This window comes from Netta rufina (genome assembly GCF_964035555.1).
Source record: "Netta rufina genome assembly, chromosome: 5".
Lineage (NCBI taxonomy): Eukaryota > Metazoa > Chordata > Aves > Anseriformes > Anatidae > Netta > Netta rufina.
Genome location: NC_140128.1, coordinates 18,819,806 through 18,841,946, shown reverse-complemented (window position 1 = coordinate 18,841,946; position 22,141 = coordinate 18,819,806). Strand labels below are relative to the sequence as shown.

The window sequence follows — 22,141 nt, the reverse complement described above, 5'->3', positions numbered from 1 at the left end:
TCAAGCCTCTGCAAACAGAAAAGAATAACAGTTAAGAGAAGAAATTCAGTCTTCTTGTCTAACAAGAGTCAAGTGTTTGTGTTATCTTCTGCCCTCTAGAATCTGGCTTACTAATGCAGTTGTTTTAATACTACCTTGGCTCTTGTGGCAAAACAGAGTATTTTAAGAGATTTTTACATGTATCACAGGAAAAGCCAGTAGGATGCTAGCAGCTTTCCTTTTAAAGAACCCATAAAGAAATACAAGGTTTCACAGCTGAGGCTGCAATAAATGTCTGCTGCCCAGAATAATTACAGCACAGCTTTGCCTATTCCATAGCATGTAAGAGATACAATTTGTTTCTGCCCTACCCAACCAACAATGCACAAGCTAAATAAGAAAAAACTGCAGTGATACACACAGAACTGGGAGGAAAAAAAAAAAAAAAAAAAAAAAAAAAAAAGCATCCTTTCATCCTTTTGGTCTAGAAGATGAACAGCTTATCCCAGCTCCAAATAAAAGTACTGAGAATTAATAGAAAATAGTCCTGTTCAGTGCTGTGCATCTATCAGAACTTAGTTCTGTCAGGAGAAAGACTTCAAAAAAAAAAAAAAAATGCGTCTGGCTGTATTTGAGCTGCCATTCATGAGTTGCATTGGTTTTCCAGCCTAGTTCCCAGAAGCAGGTAAGATGAAAAAAGAAAAAATACTTTGCATTAGGGCAAGTGGAATAGGAAGCAAAATACCAAAATTGAGAAAAGTAATCTGCTGCTAATTGTGGAAGCCCTAAGGATCTCAATGAGATTAGCTTTCATCTATAATAAACTATCGGGTCTAGACATATATCTGTCTACCTCTCATAACTCAGATCCTAATAGAGAAGAAAAAAAATAACTTTTTCACAACTGTCTGAAGTTTAGTCAAACATATCCCTTGCTCTCTTGCTCTTAAAAAAAAAAAAAAAAAAAGATGTATGTCTGAAGAATTAACATTTCTGCTACTCCCTCTGAAGACTTACTAGATCATTTCTTCAAGTTTTATTTACAAAACTCCTTGTTCTGTTGGCACTGAGAAGGGCTGTTCAAAATCTATACAAAACATGAGGCGAGGGCTCCCGCAACAGCAGACTAAGCACTCTGAAGGAGTACTGTGGCAGAAAGATCCTGGCAGAAGAAACCTAAAAGGTTAAATCAGAGTACCCAACGGAACAGAAGCCGTATGAGGCCAATCCTGGTAATACTGAGATGCAATTAACAACCCAATAAACTACACATATTTGGACAAGACTGGTTTAGCACTGAGATTCTGAAAAGCAGAGAATTCTGCAATGGTCAAGGAGGTGATGGTCAAAAAATGGAGCACAGGAAGTTCCACACCAACAGGCGAAATAATGTCTTGGTGAGGGTGATGGAGCACTGGAAGAGGGTGAGGCAAAAGCTAAATTATTGTGCTACTTAAGTTTCATTATTAATTATAGCTAGTGCGTTATGCTTCTGCTTTGCCTTCAAGGTCACTAGTAACTCTCTTGTTTTCTGCTTCCTAGAAGATTAGTCAAAGGAGTTTGCTCTCGATAGCATCTACTCTGTTCCATCTAGCTTGGCAGGATCTATAAACTACTGCAGAGAGGAACAATTGAGAGCCTGAATAGTCAATACAAGTCTTAACAGTTTGGACAGGATATCAATTCTTCCAGAAGCTGGTATATATTGATTTAGAGATGTTTGATTTCACTTTCAGAAACAATTAGCAGCAGTATCGCTTTCCTAAAGAGAAGTTAGTGTTTAACAGGTAAAACACAACAGTTTAAAAATCCATCACTGAACTCTGATTAGACATCAAAATATGCTCATTTCCTTGACAAGATCATATCCATCCACCAGTTACTACAAGCCAACATCCACACTCCTGAGTCTATACAAAGAGCTGAGCCTGTAGCGATGGTTTCTGCCAGCAAAAGTCCAACATTGACCCTTGGTAGGAACCTTATCTTAATAAATGTTCTTTAATAAAATTGGCTTAGTGAAAACTAAGTACACATCATCACTCTACTACTAGAACATGAGGAAGTTAATCTTGAAATGTTTTTTATGGAAACTATAAGCATGAACTTTGCAAGCTTTATGCAACTAGACGTTCAAGTTTACTTCAGCAAGCCTTCCTTCAACGTTTTTTTTATTTTCTTCATACTAACTAAACCAAGCAGAACACCAAGAGCTTGGCATTCTTGCTTTTTATCTGTTCTATTACAACCAACACGCAAAATCAAAGATTGACTCTGCTTAGGTCCTCGTAAAAGCGACACTAAAGAAAAATTCAAAATTTAATATGATTTGTTTTAATAAATTGGTCTGAGGCCAGAGTTTCTCTAACCCAGGTGGTAACTCCTGCTTAATCAGTCTCCATGTGAAGTAACACTTTTAGGCAGGTGTTTTAAATGCAACTTTATTTTAAATAGAAAAAGCTGATATAGGCTGAGGCTGCCCAAAAGATGCAGCCAAAAAAAAAATCTAAATAATCTTGGAGGCTGGCACAGAAACTATGTGGAAATCTGAGCAAATGTTCATATATTATTTTTAAAAGAGAAACATGGTTCTAAGTGCTGCTGTGGTAGTCTGAGGTAACACACTTTGCTTAGTAAAGCAAACCCATGATGCAAATTGTTGATGTTTTTAATTTAAACTAGAAAAAGGTAGACTCAGAGATGAAATGAGTGAAAATAAATCTGCTGCTAAGTTGTGCAAACAGCATTCCCTTTCCTCTTGGAAGCTTCTCTTCTTTAAGAGCAAGAATTGCCTCCCGTGTCACCGGAGGTAGCCAAGCTTTCTCTTTTACCTCAGCGCCCTCCCGCCAGCCCGCCGAACCCGCGGGCTCCCTCAGAGCAAGCCCCAGCCGCGGCCTTACCCCGGGGCCAGCCCCTTCGGGGCCACTGGGCCACGCTTAGGACCACCCTCATGGCCACTGGGCCACCCTCAGTGCCCGTGCCGCCACCTCCCGGCTGCGGGGCAGGCTGAGAGCCGCCATCCCACCGCCCGCCTCCTTCCTTTCCTTCCTTCCCTGTCTCCCTCCCCTGTGGAGCCGCTGCCACCACCTACCGCCCGCCGCCGCCTCGGAAATGGAGGCGGGCGGCACCGCCTCCCGGCTGAGGGGAGGCGCTGAGGGGACGGTTAGGAGCTGGGCGCCATGATGACGGCGGGGTGATGAGCGGCTGAGGTGGCGGTCTAATGTCCCTGCTGTCTCAAGCCAGGCTCTCCCTGTCTCCTTCTAGCTCATAATAAATAAGTAGCGAGTTTAGGCTACACTACACACACTGTCCTGGGGAGTAAAAATAGCATAGACCAAACCTGAGGGGGTCTTTGCATGTAGAGGGGGTCATCAAGCAATATCGCTAACTTCTGGTGTGTGGAATGTGTGTCAAGCCTCAGGTGGGCATTAACAGGCTTTAAAATAAAAGCTTGTGTTTTAAATTGAGATTTTATCATCTGTTTTGACCTACCATTTATGCTTTAACATGTAGCATGAACTTGCTGTTAGTAATTTTACTGCAGTGGAAATTTTGATGTAACCCTGTTATTTCGTGGGCTGTTTATAGGGAATAAATACCATATGGGAAGACTTGATAAAAATGGTTGTGTTAACAGCATCGTGATGTAGTGGAAAATCTAGCGTGTTTGGCACTGTGCTTCCCAGCAGAAGCCTTTCTGAGACCTACTTTCTGCGTTAGTTAGAACTTGGTGTCACTTCCCAGAAGCAGAACTGCAAGTTTTCCTGATCTATCCATCTCTTTCTTTCCTTCTTATATAATTAAGATCACCATGAACATTCTTCATCATTGAATAGAAAAATAGAAGCATTTTTCCTCTGGACAAAAGTATTGTCAGTGAACCAGATGTATGGTCCTTCTGGCAAGAGCTGAGTATGTGTACGTTTCCCCTGTACCCTAAATTCTGAAATTCTCACAAGGGCTTCAGAAAGAAAACTGATGCTTATTAGCAGGTTTGGACCCACACCCTTGCAGACTAAAAAGCAAGAAAAAGGAATGTCTCATCCTATTTTTTTAGTCACCAAAACATCTCTCAAACCTTCAGCTTCCAACGAAGAAGTGGTGCCTTTTTAATCTTATAGGACTGCATAATAGGCATGCTTAAAAGTGTACATTTTTAAATACAAACTCTCCCAAATTTAAAGGGTGCATAACTCAGTACTTGAAGTCACTTACAATCTATTGGGTACTGGATTTTCTATTGTTTTGTAAATGTTGTTCATCTTTCACAAACTTTAAACATTTCCAGGATATACTGCTCAATAGCAGGAAAGACAGAGATAAGGCAGGAGGGGATGAAAAATTAGGTTTGTTTCCAGCTTCTCTATAATGAAATCTGTCATTTCCTGTGTTGCGTTCCTATTATACCCTCCTGCTGACTCTCTCATAGCCTAGTGAGGCAGATACAAAGATTTGCTGCAGGTAGTTGACATGGTACATGCTGCCTGTAATAGAATCACAGATCATTACTCTTAGATGTAACGATGCACCCGAAGTTTTAACACATCTACCAGGTATTGGAGAGTCCTTCCAGAGACTCATATTTTACCAAGGGAAAAAAAAAAAAAAAGTGGGTGGTGGTGGTGGTGGAGGGGGGTATCTTTCTTTTACTTCTGTGTTTTCAGTCTGTACACTACTATTCCTTTGAAAAATAGTGCCTGAGTAAGATAGGACACCTGGGGGAGAGTAGAAGTGTGCTTCTTTCCTGGAGAGTAACTGTGCATACTCAGGAAAAAAAGGCTTGGAAATAAAAATGGTGTCTCAGCAAGAAATGAAGTCTATAGCCTCATTTGGAAGCCTGTAGCTAAAGAGAAAGACAGCTGAGAGAAATAGGTACAAGGAACAGAACAAGGCCTCAGAGATGAAAGGAAAAAGAAAACACTCCTATGAGCTAGAAGGAATTATATGTAGTTTATTGCAACTCACAAAGCTACCTAGCTGTCTGGCACTACCCTGCCACCATGCAGGTGACAAAGGGGAACTTGTCCATAGACCCTTTGCTCACCCTCATTTTATCTTGTCTACTCTCTTTGAGTTTATTTTAAGCTTAAGTATTCTATTTTATGTTTTTGCATACACATGGTATTTTGAGTGCAAAACTGTTTGGGTCATTGAGATGCTTACTGTAAAGAAAAGATCTAGAAAGATCCATATCTAATTTCTAGAAATGTACGGCTTCGTGATATCAATATTATCCTAACTTTGTGTTTCTTAATCTTGAAAGCAGCACATCTGATACTCGGGAGTGGCAGAAGACATTGCTGATAAACCTATGCTCTCCATTAATAGATAATGAATGTTAGATATCAGGTAGAGAAACATGATTGAGTATACGTACAGAAGGAGAAACCAATTCTATTTTCTCCTTATATCTTTTTGCTTCCATTATGGTTAGAATGACCATGGGAAGGAGAAGAAAACTGATGGGGAGAGGGACAAATCTGACAGAAGTAACAAAGGAAAAGGAACAATTTCCCTTTTCTGTCTAGAAATTCATTAAGGTGGTAGGAAAAGCTGGCAACCCAGCTATATACCACAGTGCATGACTTCATATCCTAAGCACAAAGCTGTCCAAATTATTCTAGTGTGATTTTGGCAGATAGTCAGGTAGGGGTGAAGAGTAGCTGTAGGTAGCAGAAGAGCTGTGGCAGCACCAAGCACAGTATGGGCTGTAAATTATTCTGAGTGTTGGATGATTTCTGGTGTTAAAATTCCTCATAATGATGTGTAATCATACTCAAAAATGAATCATATTTTGGCTTCAGAAACTAAAGAGGAAGCCACACTGTGCACAGCAGTTAAAGCTCCAGAGCAGGAGATGAACTCGTCTGTAAGCCACCACTCAGGTCTAAATGTCAGGCAGAAAAAGAAATGCAGAAAAAGCTGTAGTTCCCACAAGCAGATAGATACTCACCAGCTGAAACCAGTCAGCTTAATGGTATTAATTTTGTGGAGGTCAGACTGATTTTTCAAGTCTTTGTACCAAAGGATATTGAAATTCTGAAAAAGATTAAAGCAGTTTATGGATGACTTGGGGAGGATATAGACATTGTGGATTTGTTGGCAAACAAATGTGCTGTAAAATATCTTGCATAATAGGAAAGCATTTCTTGATATTATTTCCACTTTAATGCTGATTTTTTGGAAACTAGCAATCTCTAAAGATCACGTCATCTTGAGATGTATGGAACTGATGAAGTCTGGGTTCTCACAAGCTGGTGTTTTGTAGATGTTGAGCTCAAACTGAAACATTTTCCAGATTTATCAACTAGGTCATTTGTAAGGGGTATCTAGTGTGAACTCTGTGCTCTCTAATAACACATTGGGCTCGCATTACATTTCTTTCAGTCAGAATGCATCTAGAGACCATTACGAGCTCTCTTTCCTCTAACTGGCTGTTTATTCATGTAAAATCTTTATCTTCTCCCTACCAAAACTGTCTGAAATTGGCTAGTGAGCTCTAAATTAAGAGGAAGTAGGGGTATTCACCATAATTGCATAAGAATTTGTTGACGCAAAAAAAAAAAAAAAAAAAAAAACAAAAAAAAAAAACAAGAGAGCAAGAATGTGTATAGTAAAGACTGAAATGTCAGTCAAAGGAGGTGGATATAAAATAACTGGGGAATGCGTACTGCATACTGAGTCAGTTAAAAATGAAATAGTTATAACACTAAAGAGCTCCACGTAGGTTTTCTATTTGAATATTTACTCCTCTTCTGAAACAGAATTTACAACCCATAATGTGCTTGGTACTGCCACAGCTATTCCACTAGCTGTATTTAAGTTCCTTCTTAAAAGGTTGCTTAAGTGTACCTGCACATCTTACAGCTGCAGTGTTGACTGGAATGCAGCCAGACAGAACTGATATACATAGCCTTTACGTGTCACTCTGCTCTCAAGAGTAGAAATTAGTTCAACATCTTGTTTTGTTTAACTCTAATGTTTGTTTGTTTGTTTGTTTGTTTTTCAGAAAAAGGAATTCCTATGCAGTGAAATCTTAAGTTTTCAGCTTTGAAGGTAAATGGAAATTATAGTTAAACATCAGTATTTGATTATAAAACTCTGAAGAAGCACGATTTTCTTCATCTAAACTTCCTTATCCAGAGCATCTGCATTGTGCACAATTGCCACCAGCTGCACTTGGTCTACTACGCCCAGGGAGGAAAGGACACATTCCTGACTACCAGATGCTATCATTTTCTCTTTCTAATAAATATCCAACTAAAAAGCACTGGTGTAAAAATGTATCCTGAAAACATGCAGAAAAGACACTTGAGAGGTGACCTGGCTGAAGTGTGCCACCACTATCTGAAAAAGAGTATCAAGTATTGCATAGCTCTTTATTTATGAGAGAAAAATATATCATTAACTTATAGGCACTGAAGCTTGATAAATTTAAGTAAGATGCGAGCTTTAAATGAGGAGCATTAACCATGGGAACAAACTACCCAGAGAAACAGTACATTTGGTACCTTTTGATGATGTCAGATCAAAACTATGCCTTTCTGGACAACGGACTGTGACTAAAATCTAGTTTTTGGCTCAATGCAGGGAAGAAAAAAAAAAAACAAAAAGAAAAAAGAAAAAAAAACCACCATGCGAAATGAAATAGTTTGAAGAATACAAGAAAACAGATTAAATAAATTACTGAGTGATCTCCAGTAGTCCTAAATCCCATGATTCTAGAGGTCATTATAACCTGCTAAGTCTACTAATAATTTGTGTTATGACTGAACCTCTCAACACACTGTGGTTTAGGGAGACTAGGCCAGTTTTGACACCCTTTGAATCTATTTTCAACTGATGAGATTAAATGCTCTGTGCAGTCCAACCTCTTTGGTGTGTTTAAGAAAGTTTAACCTTGAAATGTTTTCCATCTCAGGAGCAGATGTGGCGTGGGACTGTGTTGCTCTGCACGTTCACGTCCTTCGAGGGAGACATGTGGCCCTGGCCTTGCACACCTGCGCGGCCAGGGTAGCATGAATTGCCATGTGTAATGCACAACAACTGCACTGCTTACCCCAGGGGGTTGTGACAGGATCTGCATGTACCAGCTCTTCTAACTATGCAAGGCTTGTGATGGAGATCCCATGCACAGCTTTTGGGGCCCATTTTTCACTGGAGGACTGAGATGCGTCCTGCGTTGGCCCGCACTGGGGAAACCATGGTCTTACGTATCCTACCGTAAGGAGTCAGTACCTCCCTCTCCACACTTCAGAAATAAGATCCTAGAACCAAACTTACCTCTGAAATCCCACTTCCCTGTCCGATCTGCTGTCCCTCTCCTTCTCTCTTAGAAGTTAACACTCTCTGAGGCAAAACCCACACGCTCCTCCTTCACCCATCACTAAAATCCGCGGGGGCAGGGGGTGAGGCAGCGATTAGGCCGTTCCTGAGGAGACACCGACGCCTCAGCAGAAGGACCCTGCAGCTCCCGTTCACCCCTTACAGGCCGTGCCCCACAAACCAGCCCCCAATACCGGCAGCGGGGGGCCGAGAGGGGCGTGAGGGGGACGTGAGGGACACACGGGGAGGGCAGGGCCGGGTCCCCGCCGCCTCCGCCCGCCAGGGGGTGCCCGAGCCTCGCCGCCCGCCGCCCGCCGGGGAGCGGGAGCCATCGCGGCGCCTGCGCGCAGCAGAGGCGGCGGCAGCGGCCTGAGGAGCCCCGCGGGGAGAAGCGGCGGTGGGGTTGCGGTGCTTTGGCGCGGCGCTGGGCGGCCGTGATCGCTCGCCACCATGCCGGCGGTGTCGAAGGGCGATGGGATGCGAGGCTTGGCCGTCTTCATCTCCGATATCCGCAACTGTGAGCGCCGGCCGGGGCGCGGTGGGGCCTGGGTTGGGCAGGGCAGGGCCGTGCCGTGCCGTGCCGCGCCGGCCAGGCGATCACCGGGTGTTTTGGGGCCGGGGTGTGGGGGGGTTCCCTCGTCCTCCCCCCCTCGGCTCCCTTCTCTGCCCCTGGCCGCCGCGCCGGGCCGCCCGCGGCTCTGCCGCCTCACGAAATGGCGACGCGCCCCGGGGGGGCGGCGGGAGATGCGGGGGGGGGGAGGAGAGCTCGGGGCGGGCAGCCGAAGGCTTTCTGCTGCGGGTTTGGGGTTAATTTACGGCTCTTTTGGTCTGGTCGGCTTGATTTTGTGTGTGTGGGGGGGTTGTCCCTTTGTTGTGGCCGAGGCCTCGGTGGAAAAGGGGTGCCGGGGGGCTCGGAGCCCGTCGGGGATCCCAAAGGGCGGCGGTGGGCGGCTGGGGCCGGGGTGGGCACCGGCGGTCGCCTCTCAGAGCCGCAGCCGGCTCTCGATGCAAAATGTCCCTGAAGGAAAGCAGGCCTCTGGAAGGCTGGCAGCGAGCAGGGCCTTCTCTGGGTGTGTTTACGCTTGGCTTCAGTCTGCTTTCAAATCCTGTTGTGATAGAAAGCAGCTCCTGGGATCCGCTCGCTTGTAATCGCTGAGGGAGCGTGGCCTGAGGGGAGCAGGGACCCTCTGCGTAGGGCTGTGGTGCAGAGGGCAGAGAGAAGCGTAGGGCTTGGTGGGGCTGGGGGCTGGCTGCCTTCCTTCCCAGCCCCAGGACCTGCATGAGAGAGCAGTTTAATATTAATCGAAGTCAGAGATCTAAGTGTGTGATGTGGCAAGAATTGCCTGGGGAAGGGCTAAGGTCGCTGTGGTTGGCGTGATGAAACGGCCATATATTTTGTCCACCTGCGCGGCTGCGGATTACCTGAGGCTATTTTAAAAGGAATGTCATCAAGGCTTCGTGTCTGACAGATAAACGTGGATTTGGAGACATTTTAATGTAAAATTATGGCGATCTAGCTAGGCGCATATTAGGATAACCAAACTGGCTTGGAAATGTCCCCACCTTCAGAGGGTTTTGTGGTGATGACTTCGGAATTAATCTAGGAGCAATAGAAAAGACTGGAGAGAAAACTGGACTGATAAAATGAGACCCCTTAAATGTGCAGTTTCCTTCAACTAAATTCAGGTGATGTGGATTTATAGCCTGGTACGTAAAATTCAAGGTCCTGAATCTTCTCTACGGAAGGCGTTGTCTCAGCATTTTTTCATAACCGAGTTTCAGATCCTTAGGTTCCTTCAGACTTCGCTCTTAATGGCCTTCTGCGCATACAAAATGTGGTGTTTATCAGTTCAAGGTTACTGACTCACTCTTGTGCTTTGGCTGGTTGGCCCAGTTTCCTGAACATCTTCTAGTACACCACTGTTGTGTGCCAGCTGCATGTGTAACATAGTTTCACCTGGTGATAATGTAAGACTTTGTTGCTGATGTGTTTTAGCTCTTTTGAATGACTTATTTCATTCATTTCACTAGAAGTACTATAATTTTATTCTTCAAGTATCTTTTACGTCTTGCAGTTGGTCAGTATTCCTCCACTCGTGTTTCCTTCTACTCAATTTCTCTGAAAACAAGAGAAACATTCAAGGTCTTAGGTACCTAACATAAGTTAATAGATACAGAATTACAAGATTTAAGGTAGTAGGAAGAACAAATTAGTGTTTTTTCCACGGGCTTGCCATTGTTTAGACCGTGCAGGAACCCGGATGAAACAACCACCTGTCTGTCCAGTTTGGACAGCAAACCACTCATGCTCTCTATGTCTGCAAGAGTGGCAAAGAAGTAACTGCTGTGTGAAACAAATAAGATGTTAATGCTTTATCTGTTTAAACATATACAGATAATTCTGTCCCTTTCCAGCTACTGGAAGCTGTAGTTACCTTTGTATCTTTCATCTTCATGATGAAGAAGGCAACTGCCTCTTCTAAATAGCTGTGAAAGAGCTGATAGTTCCCAATGGTAGGTGATCTAGGCAGCTTACAAATAGCTGTTCAATGACACCTGCGTCTCTTCCATCAAGGGAGCTCCTAGTGTTGCCAGCTAACCATGGGCTGTATGCTGAGTAAGATTCCCAAATACACTGAAGAGCACTCTCTAGGGACTTTGCATTTTGCAAACACTGGTATTAGCTTGAGTTCCATCTTTCCCTTTTCAGTGTGGGGAGCTAGGTATTTGTCAAGAACAGAAAGTAACAGCTGCTTAGCTGACAGGATCTTTGGACATGGAGATCTAAGAAAATGTGCCTGTTCTGGGATGGGAGGGAAACAAGACACCAAGTGCAGCTTTTAGGCTCTGTTCTAGCCTGAAAATCAAACAAAATATCTGATCCTTGTACTGATGTGCCAAATACCTGCTATTCTAAATTGGTCTTATTTTTGTCTTTGACTCATTCATCTCCTTTTAATAGGTGCCATCTCTTTGCCATAGGTGCCTGAATTTTTTAATTTGCCTACAATCTTTCCAGATTATAAATCGGACTTTTTTTTCTGAAATACTTTGTGCAGATAAGGAATTTGCATCATAGATGTTGCTGAATAATGAAAATGTAGATATGTGCTAACTGCTTAGGTGGATGTACAGCATGTTTCCATGGTAACAGCATAACACTTCAAGAGGGACTTCAGTAAATTTAGACCTTCTATCTTTATAAATATTTAATCTTACATTAAGGTTTATTTCTTGGTCATCTGTACCTACAGCATCTGCAGCGCTGAACAATGTATTCTCAAACAAATTTATTAAATTACTGATCTGGGAGTCACGCTCGTCTTCCATGTCTATTTTTACAAGTCTATTACAGAACTTCAAAAAATATATTTGACAGCAACTTTCAGTTCTTACAACTCTAGCTGGTTGTGAGTTAACACTGCTGGTCTGTATTTAGTAGTTAAAGGTTGGTTGTTACTTTGTTGGTTAAGCATGTTTTTAGACACCTGGGTTATCTGTTAAACTTCTTGATCTGTGTGTGAAATGCTTCTATGCCATGACTTTGAACACAAGACTGACTTTCTACCTGATTTTTAAAAGTCTGCTTAAGATATTCTGTTTTCTCAAGTCTACAAAGCTTTTTTTTTTTTTTTTTTTTAAGAATACTACTTACAGCAAAAACTACAAAACCTTTTTAAGAAATGGAAGAGCTTCTTAATATTTTGACTTTGCCCTAGCGTATGTGATACACTAATACTCACTGACATTTTCAAAATGAAATGTTCTTTCTTCACATATCTTCACAAATATCAAGTGCATTTTTAAAACCCGACTGTAAGAAAACAAGTTATTCTGCAGTTTCTGGTATCAGAGTCTTATTTCAGGACAACTTCTTGTTGTAGGCCATGTATTTTGCATATATTTGTATTTTTGCTTGGTGGAGAGAAAAGACTTCTTAAGAAAAGTGAAAATAACATGACAGCTTGCTGGTAGAGATATGGGCTTGTCTAGAAGCTTGCCCAGGCAGATGGCTTTGTAACATATATAGAATAGTACAGCAAATAGTTTTTTAGCTCTTGTCTTTTGTAGACCCCAGAGAAGAGACAAGAAAACTAAAAGTTGAAAGCTGAACTGAAGCACGTAGTTGAGATAGCACAGGTAATTAACTCCTATATAACGTGGCCTACTGAGAAAATAGCAAGACAGGACTGTAGTGCAAAATAGATGGTGGTGATAGTGGAGCTGTAAAGCTGTGACCAGGGGTTTGATGGAGTGCCATCCAGATCTCAGCTCTGGAAGAGCACTTGTCACTGCTTGGATGAAGTGCCTCGAGCTGAAACCCAACAAAACCTGCATGCGTTACGCACACAAGCATATGGAGTCCTCTAAGAAATGCTTGTTTTTAACTCAAGTGTGCTAAATCTTTTTTGCAACTTCCCAGTACATGCACACAAAAAGTGATCTCGTTAAGGCAAGATGGTGCTTTATAAACTCTTCAGCTGTCTTTGCTGATTAAACAGCAAGATGCATCATTGCAGGTCAGTTTTCTTTTTTTTTTTTTTTTTTTTTGTGAGAATGGCTTTATGCTTATCTGGTGATAAAGTTCCAAGTCATCTGTCACTCAGGCAGTTCTGTTGCAACAGCAGCCTTATCTGCCATTCACCAGGAAAACTAGGAGAGCTTGCGGTGGTGTAGGACTACTTTCTGTTATAGTATTAAAGATACTACTGGTAATCCAATCCTCCACTGTAAAATTATGAAGTCATCTACTCTTGCGCTGATGAAATGGGCCTACACAGAGGCAAAAGGTGCTTTTGCCCCAGGTTTGTAGGACAAGGCAGTTCTTGTTTTCCCTCCCTACTTTCAATAACTGTCTTACATTTTCAGTGGTACTGTAGAAGTTGGACAGAGTGAAGGAGGATTCCTTTAGTTTAGTTCTCAAAATATTTCCATATCTCTTCTTCTGTACCAGGATACCGCTCCTTTCTCCCTGGGCTATATTTTTTCCTTAAGTAAAGCCTAACAGATGTATTAAATAAGTATCTCTTACAGAATTTAACACATTAATTCCAATTTGTACTAGGCAGGGAAATTGTTCAGACCTCTTGCAGTCTGTTTTCAGTAGGTTTGCTTCACTGAATTGGGATGGGTACGTTAGGTAAAGAACATCAGGTTACAGATAGGCACATGGGGGGGGTTAAAAAAGGCTGGTTTGTGCAATTGGTCATATGCTGATTACCCTTTTGACTGGACAGTGTATAATGAAGTGCCCTACCCATGTGTGTGAGAGGGGCACACGTGAGCTTAAAGATCAGAGTTTGTTCTTGAGAGCAGCTACACAGTGAAAGAAACTTCACATAGGGTGAGTTGGGCACATAGGGCTTGTTTTGGTGCTGTATCAGTAACGTGGCTTTCAGAGCGTGGACTAAAGCCCCTACGTGCTCCTCTGAAGTGTAGGTTCTTAACTGCAGGGGGTATAATTCTAAAGTAGGACTTGTTTTACTTCTGTAGACAGTCAAGGACTTTGCTGTGTATGTGCAGACTACTTATCTCTCAGAAGAAATGTGAAGGCAAGTGTTATCGATTCGCTCTCTGTCCTGTTTGTCCTGGGAGGCTGTGGCCACTCCTCCAATACAGACACTTCCCTGTCACTGTCTGGCCAAAGAAGACCCTAGGAGAGGGTGCTTTGTAGAGCTATGAGAAGCACCAGGTCTTGCATCACTTGTGACTATTTGCAGGAGAGTGATCTAAGGAAAAGCACAATTAGCATGAGATTAATCTGAGGGGGTGGGGGTGTAAAACAAAACGAGTTCTGCATGTGGCTTCTCTGTCTTTGCTTTCTTCTGCTTCTTGCACTGAACTCTTCTTTTTGATTTTTTTTTTTTTTTACACTGTTGAATTTGTGTACGTTTGGCTGAGAAAAATAGGTGAAAATGATAATCAATAGATGAGAGGTAGTAAAGAGCTAGGATCTTTCATGTTAACATCCAACCACTCTGTTAGAGTCAATGGAATGGTATAGTGACTGCTGAATTGGAGATGCTTTGGATAAAGGCAGCCCATCAGGGCTGGTAAGAGGAAGTTGAGCACTGCTGCAGAGAACATGGTGTTAGCTGCATTAACTATGAGCTCGCGTAGGATATAGTCCATGATGCATTAACTATGAGCTCGCGTAGGATATAGTCCAGGTTAGATGTGACAGTGAAACGACGAGAATTTGGGTGAGCCTCAAACTGCTGTGTTGTTTGAACATGAACTGAGATGAGGAAGAGTCCACAGTGCCTTGAATTTCCTCAGTGCAAATGCTGCCTTACCCTGGTGAAGGGAGTGTAACAGCACGGTCTGAAAATGTCACTCAAGGAAATGGCCACTAAAATGCTGATCAGTCGAGGAAGGAGGAAGAGCTGCTTTCTGTGCCAGACTAATGTTGTGCTTCTGCTTTTGTATATCATCTTAGCCTGAAGCTTCTTTTCGTAAGAGTCAAGGTCTTTCTGTCAACTGAATTGCCAGATGGATGCTTCAGTCTTCATAAAGTCGCTAAGATATGAGCTTCCAGTAAGCTTTCACTTCATTTGGAGTAAAACCTGGTCTTAGTGCATGACCCTATTACATTGTTTTTCTTAACATGTGATGCCTGGTTATAGAAAACATCCATGGCAACGTTTAAAATGATTAAATTACATCAGTTAAGCGTATCTAAATTGATGGGTTTTGGAAGCTGCTGTGTTCTCTCTTGCATTTATTTCCCTTTCCTGAGGAGGACAAGGAGTTAATAGATTACTGGATTACAGTAAAGCCTGTGACTCCCTGCTGTTTCACGAGAAGCGTTGTTATAGTGACCAGCCTCCAGCGACATACTGGAGGAAGAAGTCAGTTCTGTGAATCTCAGTTCACTCGTTATGCAATGTCTTGGAAATGTGAGGTCTGTAGAGGTCTTGAGTGTGATCACTAGGTCACTGATCTCTTCCGCTGCAGCAACGGATACCTAATTGCATCAGGATGTCCCAAGGCACAGCAGCCCTCAGCTGTCATTGTGCCATTCCAAATTGTTGTTTTTGTGGGGGCTGGAGGCAAGGAAGAGAGAAGGGACAGACACTTTTTTGTTTCCCTCTGATCAAATGTCTTGTGAAAGAACAGCATGTACTTACATTTTTATTCATATCAGGATGTTAACAATCATTAAGCAAAAAGCTTGTTATTCTGCAGCCTTGTACTGTTTGACTTTTTTGAACAAAACTGGAGCCACGCTAACATTTTGCAAAGGTATGGTATCTTATATTAGTTGCTTTGAATTAGTTTCACAGTGAGTTTGTAAAGGATAGCACCAGTGTCCTCCAGACATATTCGAGCGGACCTGTAATTAACTCCTTCTGGTAGTTTACCCAAATGAAAGGATTCCTGCAGGCATACAGCAAGCAGACCACTCTGCTGCACTGCCCTGTGACGTGCTGCCTTTCAGCACTCTCACCTGCGGTGTTAAATAACCAGCTGTCTTGGAGATTAGGGGGAGGAGGATGGATTTGATGTTTTGCTTCATGAAATGCAGTAAATGATCGGCATGGGAGATGTCTAATCTATACTACAGAGCTATAACATGACTGTTCTGCTGGCAGGTAAAAATAATAGTTTAGTATACTGATACGCGAGACTGTAGAAGTTTCATCACAAAGGCAAGAGTAAGTGCCCTCATTAGTTTTACATTAATATTTTCCTGTATTTGCATGATTTTTATTGCGGAGGTGCTAGTGGTTTTGATTTGGGCTCTCTCTTTCACCCACTTTCTGTCTCCATCCTCTGACAGAGCAGGGTTTAAGAACACGATGTAGTCCTAGCATCATGCTTGTAAGCTTTTTTTAGCAATAGGAAAGGCAAGTGGATAATCTGATTGCTTTAAGCTGCCTAAAGTGTGTTCAGATGGTGAATGTGGTGAACTTGCTCTCTGCCTGGTCATGTATTCTGCTCTCTTCTGCTGGCATTATCTCTTGTGGTAAAGCTGATAAGACTTACTACTGGGACACTAAATAAACAGCTTGCTTTTGGCAGTATTGGCTGCCTGATTCTCCTGACCTGCAGCAGTACAAGGTGGTAGCAGGAATGTGTGTGCAGGGGGAGAGCAGTGCCAAGGAATGGTCTGGAGTTGCTGTCTTTTAAGAGTAGCCTTGAACCAAACTGATTACGAAACTCCATCAACATATTGTGCTGAAGGGAGGCTTATCGCAGTTTGACTGTGGAATCTCTCCCACCTCACTTGCCAGTCAGCTTAGATGTTCCTAATGTAGAGGCTAAGGAAAACCTAACAGATGTTTAACATCTTTGTTGGTGACATGGACAGTGGGATCGAGCACACCTTCAGCACGTTTGTGATGACACCAAGCTGTGTGATGTGGTTGGCATGCCGGAGGGAAGGGATACCATCCAGAGGGAGCTGGGCAGGCACCTCTCAGGATGGGGCTGTGTAACCTCATGAGGTTCAACAAAGCCCAGTGCAAGGTCCTGTGCCTGTGCTGGGGCGATCCCAAGCACAAATCCAGGCTGGGTGGGGAATGGATCGAGAGCAGCTCTGAGGAGAAGGAGAGAAGGTCCTGGGGGGGGGGGGGGGTGTTGACAAGAAGCTCAACACGAGCCGGCAACATGCACTTGCAGCCCAGAAAGCCAACCCTGTCCTGGGCTGCACCAAAAGCAGTAGGGCCAGCAAGGAGAGGGAGGGGATTCTGCCCCTCTGCTCCACTCTCATGAGACTCCACCTGGAGCCCTGTGTTCAGCTCTGGGGACCCCAGCACAAGGAGGACGTGGAATTATTAGAACAAGTCCAGAGGAAGGACACGAAGATGATCAAGGGGCTGGAGCACCTCTCCTGTGAGGACAGGTTGAGGGAGCTGAGTCACTCTGACTCGTTGTCAGGGAGTGTAGTGATAGGACAAGGAGGAATGCTTTTAAACTAAAGAAGAGGATAAATTTAGATTAGATATTTGGAATAAATTCTTTACTCTGAGGTTGGTGAGGCACTGGCACAGGCTGCCCAGAGAAGCTGTGGCTGCCCCATCCCTGGAAGTGCTCAAGGCCAGTTTGGATGGGGCTTTGGGCAACCTGGGCTGGTGGGAGGTGTCCCTGCCCATGGCAGGGGGTTGGAACTGGGTGGTCTTTTAAGGTCCTCCCAACCCAAACCATTCCATGATTCTAAGTTCTTATGTTTGGAAAACAGTGACAGATTTGTAACTGTCTTAAGCATCTAACAGTTCTGAAAGAACTTGAAAACGGAGGATGTGTTCTGAGTAAGAACTTTTATGTTGTTCCCAAATAGATGTTCCTGGCCTCTAGAGTTTGGAGGGGAAAAAGCTGCTGCTCTTAGCCTTGATGGTATTTGTGGTGCTGCTTTCCTAAACAGAAAACTCAACTTGTCATGTCTTCAAAGCCTGTTCAATAATTGAATATGAACAGAGCAACGTGTTCTGTTGGACAAATGGCAGTGCCACAAATAGAAACCAATGCTACTTACCTTCAAGAAGCATGACAGAATGCTGGCGAGCTCTTTGTCATGCTAATCGAGCCTCCTACCCAGCGTGCTTTATAGCTCTTCACACTAATAATGGCACGGCTATAATCACAGGATCATCAGATGGCCATAGGGCAATTAAGGCTAAGAAGCAACACCATGTAACAGTTCTGACCTGTGCATAAAATCAAAATAAACCAATTAGAGGGTGGGCTTAATTATGCTGGCTGCTCGCCGTGAACAAATCAGAACCAGGTGAATACTGGAAATATCTAAACTTCTGTACAGCAAATCTTTTGCTGTACACGTTGTCAGCGTACCAGCCTTTTAATAAAATCTTGCCTGCAGAAATTCACTCCCCTCAGTGTTTGGGTAGAACAAGTGCTTCTCTGCTCCTTAGGGAAAGAAATGCGTGCATTTGGTCAGAAATATGCTAAATGGTCTGTTTGTCTAAAAGCTAAGAACTGGTTACTGTTCTGTCTGATCACCGTGGATGCACTTGGGGCATCAGTCTTGGCTTAGGCTGTTTATCCTGAGAGCAGCAGCAGCAACAAGTTAATCCTGCTGGAGCAGGTCACTGTTTAAATGAGCCACAAGTAGCCCACTAATTCCACCCTTGAAGTACTTGCTTAGTCTTTCAGTCCTCCTGCCAAGTTAGTATTAGATTATGTCTAAACTGTTCTCTTCAAGTGAGCAGACTCGACAATCCCTTTGGTCTAACTTTTCTGTTTTCTCATTCTTCTGTGGATTTTAATGCAGAATTCCCAGCCTAGGTGCGGTGCTGTTGTTCATACAATACTTCCTGAAGCTCTGCCCGAAGCCTGGATTACCAGGAGGTTAAGGATAGCAACTGGTTCCCTGAAGAGCTGGATGACTTTTGATGTTCACTAGTATATCTTTGTTAAACAAGATGATAATTAAAGATAAGAGTACAGCGCAGGCTAAATTTACCTTGCCTAATGAAGGCAGCAGGCAGCACAGTGGAGCCTGAAGCATGGCGGTCTGCCAGCTATGAAGTAATCGCTTGCTGAGCGCCAAGGCCCACGTTGTGGCTGGGTACCTGTTTGCTCAGGTACTCATCTCGGAGAAGGCTAACAGCAGTTGTACGCCTGTGGCTGCCTTCTTCAGAGTAGTGGGCTAAAACGTACCAGTTTGAAGTCACCTCTTTTAATAACTTGCTATGGGTATCTAATTATCATCTTGTTAGACTTGAAAAAGCCTGGATAAATGAAAGTGAGAAGGATATGGCCTGAATTCATGCGGAACGTGATCGTGTGCTCCAACTTAACTGCTGCCGTACCCATCAGTTTATCCACATGATGTTACCTTTGAGAAGTCCCTGTAAGTTGAGTAGCTTGGCTATAGCATACTGTGTCGGAATACAGCTCAGGTAATTTCTTGAAATGGGAAGCTGCTTAACAGACTGGAAATGAGACAGGTGGAGCAATTGCCCTTGCAAGCTTTGAAAGGCAAGCTTCTAGTTCTGCAGCACAGAACTTCTTCAGCTGTTGTCAGCAGTGGTTTTATCTTCATTTTTGACCATCCTTAAGGAAGCTGAAGTATTTCTAGGCATGGCAAAAGTAAATAATGCAGAAATTCTTCACTGTTACTGTGCCTGAGTAACGTGAGGAAAACTTGTTGGTTAAACATGTTTTGTTTAATGGAGAGGGAAGATCTAGCTTCCTTCTTAGGGGAAAGCTAAATTTGATGCTAGTTTTTTGTTGTTGTTGTTTTCTTTTTTATTCTTTTCTTTATATGTATAACAAACTGAAGCTGTATAACAAACTGAAGCTACCTGCCACTATGAGGTTTTATTTTGCTTTGTCATCCTCTTATATGAACAGTAAGTTAAGCTTGAATAAGCTTACTGTGCAATGTAACTGCTGGAGGCTTCAGGAAGTGCTGTGCTTGTGAGTTGTTGTGTTGTCTTCTTTTTTTTTTTGTTAAGGTATTTCAGCTTAATTTTAACTTAAATGTTGACATTGAGAGGATATTTTGCTTGACTTTGGAATGGCTGACAATGAAATCCATTCATTAGCTTAAAAGTTATTTACACCATTTTAGTTGCACTATTAAGTGTAAAGTGAACTTCGGGAGATTAAAAAAAAAAATTTTTTTCTTTTACTCTTGTTCTTCAGCTAACAGCAGCTTTGTTGATCTTAATAATCCCAAAGGTGACTTTCTGAGTAGCTGTAAAAGTAGCAGCTTTAACTGAAGCAGTTAGTGAGCCTGCTTGCTGCAATCCGTAACAGCTCGCTCTAGACAAGCTTCCAACAGCCTGCTAAATGAAACTTGGAAGAGATGAAGTAATTTCTTTACTTCCAGATGCTTTATGGGTGAAATCAATGTGGTAAAGAGGCACCTTAGGACTTAATCATCCAAGCTGGGGCTCCAGTATGGGGAGTTAAGTTTTTATCACCAGCTGGTTGCTATGGTATTGGTGTTTTGTCAAGGTCTAGATGAGATTACATAGCACGTTCAAAATAGAACGGCCTGAAAGAATTACTAAAAACAGGCTGTTTTTCTGTTCACGTGCTATGCAAGTTCTTGGTTTCCAATGAAACCAAAACTAAAGACCTGAGGTTGTTGTTCGGTGTGGGTCTTCCTGACAGCTCACCGTTGCAGCTGTGCGTGGGGGATTTTGTTTATTCTTTTGCTGAGGCTGCAATCTGCTTCTACCAAAGGGTGCTGACTTCACAGATTCCTAAAGTATTTTAGTCTAGCTTCCCTCAATACTCTGTTGCTTGCTTAGGACACAAAGAACACAGTTTCTAGCAGTAACTGATAACGTGTGAGTGTAATGGATAGAGAGGTTTGTGGTATTGTTTTTGTGTTTTTTTATTTTTATTTTTTTAAAGCCATGATTTTGTTTTGGGTTTAAAAAAGCTGTATGACACTGAAGTACTTGTCATGTTTCTTCCATCCCTCCCCATTTTAAGCCATTTTAAGTTTCAGTGATTATTGCCTCACTTCCTGAGGTTAGAGAAACAATTGCTAATAATTCACAGTAAATATTGCAGTGTGTTTTACCTGCAGACAGAGCCTAAAGACACAGCAAGGACCTAGCTTCCGAATTTAGGTAATTAAATATTCTACTGAAGTTCACTAACTTGAATATATCCCAGACTGAGGTCAGTGTTCTCTGACCAGTTTATCTAACTGAAGTACACAGTCTCTGGACTCAATGGTAACATTTTAAAATGAGATACGCCCTTTGCTTGGTGAAGGGGGAAAAGAAATTGGTAGCTTTAGAAATTAAAACGTTACGCTCTTTATTATTATTATTATACTGGAACAGATTAATTGCTGAAAATAACGGAAGTATTTTCATGTTTGAAAAAGTGCTGATTGAAGGTAGCTTAGGAAACTTGGAATGCTTTTTATTTACATTAACACTTGCATCCCTTTGGCATATGTTACAAAAGACTTGCTTCTGTCTGGTAGTGAATTCCTAATGCTGACAAGTATCTTAGACATGAACACCTGGTTATCTCTGGCATGTGCACAGGACAAATAATCTAATCCAATTAAGACAGATCTAAAATCTGTGGTAGAAAACACTTTAAGCTTTAGATTCTATCAGTTGGTGTCCATTTATGCAGAGAGTATTGTTACAGCTTTAAAACCAGCTTATTTTAGGTAGGCCATGTTTAATTTGAAGAAAACTGTTGCATGAAATATTGGTTAAATTCCTGATCCAAACAGAGGCGTCCTTCTGCCAGATCATCTTTGGAATGGGGAAGGGATGAGAAAGTCATTGGGTGGCATGGGAAGTTTGGACATGCAAATGTAGTACGATGTTTAAATGCCGGGAGTTGTTCTGCTTATGTGGCAGAAAGGAATGAGCCTGGAGGTGTTGTGGAGTGCTGGTCCTGATTTGCTCTTCAAGCCGTGTCCTGTACCCTCCCTGCACGGACATGGCTGTGGTTGTGATCAGAGAGGTGGTGAGGAAAGGGATTTGTCACAGTGGGGCATCTGATTGCCCCTGCAGATCAAAGTGGATCACTTTCATGCAGGGACAGGAACTTAGGTACGCAACCTTGTAGCCCAATACCCTTGTTAGAGAGTAGAGGCAGCTGCCTTTTTCTGCAGCCACTTCAGATGTTTTGGAAACTGTTAGAAAGTTAATTCCATACTGGTCTGAACTTGCAACCCAACTAGATGTCCAGTTCTGAGTTGCTGGAATGGGCTTCATTTGTTTCCCTCAAGCTTCAAGCAATTGTATATGATACCTGAGTTGGATGCTTTATCCTACCATGCTCACTTTGATAGGGGATAACTGACCCAGACCATTGTAGAATCTGTCCCTGAAAGACAAAATGCTAACAAATAATGAATTTGTTTGGTTCGGACAATTTAAGT

At 42.7% G+C, this 22,141-nt stretch overlaps 1 protein-coding gene across 3 annotated transcripts in view; it reads left to right on the top strand.

The window, feature by feature from the left end:
- The first annotated feature begins 8,640 nt into the window (after positions 1–8,640).
- AP2A2 (adaptor related protein complex 2 subunit alpha 2) overlaps positions 8,641–22,141 on the top strand; it is a 48,801-nt gene continuing 35,300 nt past the window's right edge. For all 3 annotated transcript variants that reach the window (XM_084287685.1, XM_084287684.1, XM_084287686.1), the window contains exon 1: positions 8,641–8,821. In XM_084287685.1, coding sequence (XP_084143811.1) covers positions 8,755–8,821 — 67 coding nt within the window. In that variant the 5' untranslated portion in view covers positions 8,641–8,754. The remainder of the gene's footprint in view (positions 8,822–22,141) is intronic.